General features: G+C 32.4%; 1 protein-coding gene across 1 annotated transcript in view; it reads right to left on the reverse strand.

The window, feature by feature from the left end:
* Positions 1-6,548, reverse strand: part of LOC110038870 (25S rRNA (cytosine-C(5))-methyltransferase nop2-like) — a 10,032-nt gene that overhangs the window by 1,674 nt on the left and 1,810 nt on the right. Inside the window, 14 exon segments of the mRNA XM_020743792.1 lie at positions 83-162; positions 249-341; positions 770-844; positions 951-1,019; positions 1,357-1,466; positions 4,006-4,058; positions 4,782-4,855; positions 4,960-5,031; positions 5,112-5,186; positions 5,387-5,470; positions 5,569-5,702; positions 5,877-5,940; positions 6,074-6,234; positions 6,298-6,475. Of these exon segments, the coding sequence (XP_020599451.1) occupies positions 83-162; positions 249-341; positions 770-844; positions 951-1,019; positions 1,357-1,466; positions 4,006-4,058; positions 4,782-4,855; positions 4,960-5,031; positions 5,112-5,186; positions 5,387-5,470; positions 5,569-5,702; positions 5,877-5,940; positions 6,074-6,234; positions 6,298-6,475 (1,322 nt within the window).

Consider the following 6,548-nt stretch of genomic DNA (forward strand, 5'->3'; position numbering starts at 1 on the left):
TTTATGGATGTAAATGCAAAAGGATTGAGGGGTATGCATTTAAATTTCCCTATAAAATTTTGCAAATAGAAAACCAACTCACCCAGGGCGACCAAAATCTAAACCACAGGGTACAACCTGCACATCTCTCCTCTTAAGAGCATAGTCTATCACAGCCTCATTCTGCAAATTTAAAGGAAGGGATATTAGAACAATAAATATAGCAATAAAAAGCTCAATTAACTTATAAATTATTAAGAGATAACAACCTCGTCAACCATCATGGAGCAGGTTGAGTATACTATATATCCTCCAGATTTTGAATTAGCATCAACCAAATCAATTGCAGCTAGAATCAGTTGCTGCGGAAGATATCAACACAAATCACAAATAAAATCTCAAAAATAAAATAAAAAACTCATCAAACAGAACCAAACAGCAAATTCAGCAATTACATAAGCATTCAGGACTTGGGTGTAAATGGCAAATGATATGGTGAATGTTGTAAAGTCTAGAATGAATTGCGCTTTTGAAGGTCAAGCTTGTTTTAGTACTAGCTTGCCGACAAAAGCCGCAATGTGATTGCAATGAATGAATGTCAATTTAAATGAAGGTTGTCGAAGAAATAAAAAAAGGGGAAAGCATATAAGCACAAGACTACAGATAAAGTCATGAACATTTTTTTCCTATTTTCACCAAGGTATATTTACATAATCTAAAGTTTGATAAAAGTATTATAATAAAAAGATAATGTTTTCAACTAGCATGTATTCAAAGTTTAGAATTATACCTTCTGCAGAAAAGCACATTTTCGAACATCTTCAATGGATTTGGAGGTTTTGACAGATTGTTCATTCCATATGATCTTCAAAAAAATTGTAGAAGAATCAATGTATTTGTAAGTAAAAAAAAAAAGTAAAAAGAATTAGTCCTTTTTGGAGCTAATGCCATTAAAAAAAAAACTGACTTACCCCAGTACCACTGCATGGAGCATCCAACAATACCCTATCAACAGATTTGAATCCCAAGATTTTGGGCAGCTAAATCAAAACAAAACGTTAGACATAACATTGCAATAATGATGTTTAGAAGATAAAACTAACAATAAATTTCTTATCATACTGATTTTATCTGATTATAATTTCGTAATTATTTTAGACTGTCTTTATTCAACAGATATTCTCTTAATTAAGGATATTTTACCTATAAGTAATCTACCTCTTGTATTTGCTTAATCATAAGCATCAATACTATATATCAAGTTGTTTCAAATGCTTTAACTGTACTCAGAAAATTCTTTAAAAAAAATTATTTTAGAATTGCAGTGAAAAAATGAGGTTTGTAATGACCTCCCTTAGTACAGACAACAGAACTAACCTCCTTTCCATCATAGTTGCATACAACAGTATTTGTGACACCCATGCGATGGATATTAGCTCTTAAAGACTTGAGCCGCTTTTCCTTGAATTCATTTGCATAAATCATTCCTGAAAATAATAAAATCTTTGATGGTAAACGTAAAGGAAATAATTAACCGGGAGAATATAAATAAGCAAACTCAAAGATAAAAGTTTTATCAATCAGATGCAAATCCGACCCCACTTAGTGGGACAAAGGTTTGTTGTTGTTGTTGATGTTGTATTATTCAGTTGATGCAAATGTTATTTTAATATTATATTTTTGTGTGTGGACATAACGTTATTTGGTGTCTTCAGAATGCTATCAAGGTTCACAATCCTAACAGTACTTTGCTTGGCTTTGTTGGTAAGCATTTGTTTTACTTGCTTATTTTAATACCTTGATGACTTTTAGATGCGGCCATGGAGGTCATTATGCCCTTAGATAATTTAGGATTAGATAATTTAGGTCAATATTTATCAGATGATAACAAGTGAATTGAACTTGAATTTGTAAATTAGAAGCACAAATCATAGCATTTTTTTTTTCTTTCAATCAAGGATATATTTTTCTTACTCTATTGCTTTTCTTGGATGGATATTTTATTTTGTTGTTTTAGAATTGCAGTTATTTTTTTATTCCAAATGGTGTAACATTATTTGTTGGTTCTAGTTTTGAAATCCCATGTCAGCAAATACTAAGTAATCTTCTATGAACATGGTTCATCAATGTATTTTATCCCCTTAATATGCATATTCGCGCATTGTTGAAGATAATGAAAATAATTAAAAATAAGAATGTGTTGCACTATGTTTTGTCTTGTGCTCGTTTAGTTCAGATGTTATTATTAGTATAGTTGGCTGAGAAATTGTAGGAAAATAACGACAAAAGCTGTTGTGAGTATAGCTCTAGTTGTTTGGCTGCACTTAAGATATGTATGATATATAAAGGTACATGACATTTTTTTCTTTGGTAAAGGAATACCGTGGAGTGACTTTGTCATTCAAAAAGACAAATTTTCCCTCATTCATTTTTTCTTTAACATTATAATAAATTTATGACATCTTATAAAGATATTATTACTTTAAATGTATGAAAAGTTTATGAACACTATTCATTTGATATAATTTCTAAAAAATGGTGAGGGTGGAATAAATTCTAAAGAATACCCAATTGATAAAATAATTTAGGTAAGATGTCCCATAAATAGCTCACAAAATAGATGTTATAGTAAGAACGTATATTGAAAGCAAACATAAACATTTTCAAGAATAAAGTAAATTATATTAATTTTTTAAATTCTTAGTAGTTTGTCAAATTAATTAATTATAATTATTATAGATATAGGCACATTGTTAAAAATATAAGAGTATTTTTTTTTATTTTTATCTATCTGCTTTCAAATGGTACTTCCCAGCAACAGATACAAAATTGCAGCCAGAAAGTAAACTCGCGCCACCATCTAAAGTAACTTCTGGTATGGTAAGCATGTAGAATCATCTAAACTTCTATCTGTTTTCGACTAACCAGTTTTTCTTTTGTAGAAAATGTAGTAAAGCTGAATCAAATGGGTCCTAAGAATATATTTATGCAAAATAGGGCTACGGTAAATCTTTTAAAGTCCCTATTATGAACTTAAGGTTTGCTATCAATGGTAGTCACGGAGTTGATGATGGAAATTTAAAGGAGCTCCAAAGGTGGTGGCAATGACAAAGAAAGGTTTTATTGATTGACTTGCAGGTGTAGATGCCGAAGCTATAACTGAGCAATGGTGGCCATTTGTGTACAGAAGTTGTTGTGAACAACAAAGCTGGTAAAGGGTGACTTGTATTAATTGAAATGAATAGTTAACTTAAGCAGTTATAATTAAGTAATGTTTTTTGAAGTTTGACTACGCAAAATTTAATTCATATACATATATATATTTGAGTTTAACTTCAAACTTAATAATAAACTTTATGGTTGTTAAAGTGTGCGCCAAGTTTCTTCTCTACGAGTATAGTACGCCCATGTAGCATGATTTCCTTTACTCAGTTTCTATAATTTTCCCTTCCAACATTTCATGATTCCTTCATAAAACTCAGAATATATTAGTAAGGAATGGATGCAAGAGTTACTCCATGTGCAATGTATGCATGTTTTCAACTAGGGGAGTAAGATAACTTCGATCTCACTTTTATTTTTATTTTTTGTGTGGATATAGGTGGTACTGACGGGTTGTTTGTACAGAAGACCCTTGACATGGGGTTTATTTTTTAAGTTTGAGGTAAAGCCAAGCAATGCATATTTTTTGGGTATGTAGATGGATTGAAAATATAACATATAACCATGAAGTGTCATGTCATAGTTTTCTCTACTATGTTATGTCCCCGTATCGTGTCGTGTCGTGTCCGTGCTTCACAGATGAAAAGAATGTAAACAAAGACATGCCATAAATAAAGAACTGGTTAGTTTTCTCTATGATGTCATGTCCCCGTATCGTGTCTTATCGTGTCCGTGCTTCACAGATGAAAAGAATGTAGACAAAGACATGCCATAAATAAAGAACTGGAAAACTTGCAAAAGACTTTAATTTCAAACATATAAGAGAGAATAACAATCATCTTAGTTTTGCTAGAAGTTACATACCAATATTCTTCATGAGAGCAGCAATGAATGTTGTCTTTCCACCTGGTGCGGCACTAAAAAATAAAAAAGCATATAGTATTAGTAAAATTCAAACACTCTGAGTTGCACTTCTCCACCATAGAAATATAAACACATCCATGTCATGTATCACATGATTTAATACCAAACTTTAGTACAGAAAAAGAACAACATTTCAAGTAATAAACTATTCAAAATCATGATTCATCAGGTTGAGTTAAGTTTTGACTAACCTCACTCAAGCCATCCACAATTATAATGATAGGTAAAAATTTATGATAAAAACGATAACAATAGTAGTTTAGTCCATTGTCATCTAGTATGAAAAATACAACTAGATTACTATGTCTTGGAATATGTATAAACTATGATCATCAGAAAAAAATAATCCAAGAAGTTCTGAATTTAAGGCAATTATTCAAATAAGTGGCGAGGAACGAAGAATGAATGGAATACTCCTTCCATGTACTACAAACACAATTTTATCAACCATATTTTCAATTGAATTTCTTAACATAGCATGAATTAGAGAAATTAAATGCTAACATGTATTAAGGTGGATTAAAAAAAAAAGGAAAAAAATGGCACTCTGAGTTCAACAACCGCATAAAGACTTATCACAATATAAATGAATAAGAATTATCACTATCAAATAAAACATGAAAGTATTTTACACATTGCATTACATCTATGAATGATGTACATTTGAGCATTCATGAGACAATAATGAGAAAAAAGTGTAGAATATAGAATCTTACGCCATGTCAACAACTCGCTCCCTCTCTTGAGGAGCAAGGGCCATAACAGGTAGAAATGAACTTGCACCTTGTCTCTGGAAGCATTACAAAAATCTATATAAATTTTGTATCAAAGAAAAGCCAGAATATTATAGCTAATGGAGATAATAATTTCGAAGTATTCTATAAGCCAACATACCATGTAGTGGCCAGCCATAATCTTAGGTGTTGCACCAATAGGCACTTGTGAATCATACACGACTAAACCAACCTGTCATCATTGCGGAAAAAAAATTAAATTCACAAAAAGGGGAAAAAAAGATGAAAACACTGCAGTACAAAACTAGCTACCTTAGACTACTTCCCTATTGTATCAAGGTTTACTCCCCTATTGAGAAGAACAACCACGAGATCCCTTCTACGGGTCTACAATGCAAAGTCAAAGTAAATATATATTACAAAAAACGAAGAAAAATGAGGACATCATGGTTTATGTCACATACGTCAGGATTATAGTAAAAAAAACTAAAAAACATTGATGTTACGTTAAATTATAATGTAAAGAATAGAGCAAGCCCAATGCACCTTCAATGTGTAACGTGAAGAATAGAGCAAGTCCAATGCACCTTTAATGTGTTTGCACGCAGTGTTTCAGGACGATTTTTTTCAAAAGCTTCCAAAAGCTCAACAAGTTCAACAACAGGGAACATCTATGTTAAATAATAAGAAAATCAGTATGAAATTTAAATAATTGGAGATGGCAAGAATATTTTATTTAAAAAGGGGCAACAGAAAATCAATGACAAACCTCCATGAGACTGTTGATGAGAAATTCATTGTACCCATAATAAGAAATAAAATCACCCTTAAGTTGTTCGAGGTAGTCTTTCCTAGAAACATTCTTCTGCCTGAGAGTCTTGAAATTCGACAGCACACGTACAACTGCGTACAACTTCAAAAAACAAAAATGTTTTAACAAGAATATTACAATTTTAAAAAAAAAACTAGCATAATACAGACAATTTTTCAATAACAAATAACTGAAAAACAAACTGGCATTGCAAATTAAAATGCTAACAAAGTTTTGGCATCTGAAATTGGGGAAAGAAAACGCACTCTCTTTAATCCTTCTTTGTAAACCAGAAAGATTTGGCGGTTGCCTGACCTCATTTTCTAACTCCTGCACAGAAAGATTTGGAGGTTGTCTGACCTCATTTTCTAACTCTTGCACCAAAAGTTAAAAAAAAAGTTTTTAATTTCATAGCTACAGAAGCTGCAAGACACCAAAGAGTAAGCAAATTTCTAGAGGTGACCTCTTTGGTGGGCAATCTAAATTCGTCGTACTCCTCCTTTATATTTAGCTTCAACTCCTCCTCTGCTTCCACCAAAGCTCTTGCCTTTGCCTCATCTATCGCTCTGGACTCCTCTTCCAGATCCGACTCATCTGATTCCAACCCTGACTCATCTGGCTCCTCTGCAAATGTTTCAAAAATGGCATTAAACCACTTGTTTGGAGAATACTGGATTAATTTCATACCTTTATCGCTATCTCGGAGGAAGTCGTCGGTGAATGGGACCCCGTCAGACGATACATTGGAATCAGAATGATTGTCTTGGATGTCTGAGGCCTCGCTTTCATCTTCCACCTCCTTCGCAGCGACTCCAAGTATCCCTTCTTCAGGATCAGGATCTTTTGATGAAAGATTATAATTTTTCTTGTTGAGAAAATTAGGGCGAAGAAAAACTAGTACGACACTAATCCAGAAGAACACAGAGATTTAACGAGGT

The sequence above is a fragment of the Phalaenopsis equestris genome, unplaced genomic scaffold, assembly GCF_001263595.1.
Source record: "Phalaenopsis equestris unplaced genomic scaffold, ASM126359v1 Scaffold234230, whole genome shotgun sequence".
Lineage (NCBI taxonomy): Eukaryota > Viridiplantae > Streptophyta > Magnoliopsida > Asparagales > Orchidaceae > Phalaenopsis > Phalaenopsis equestris.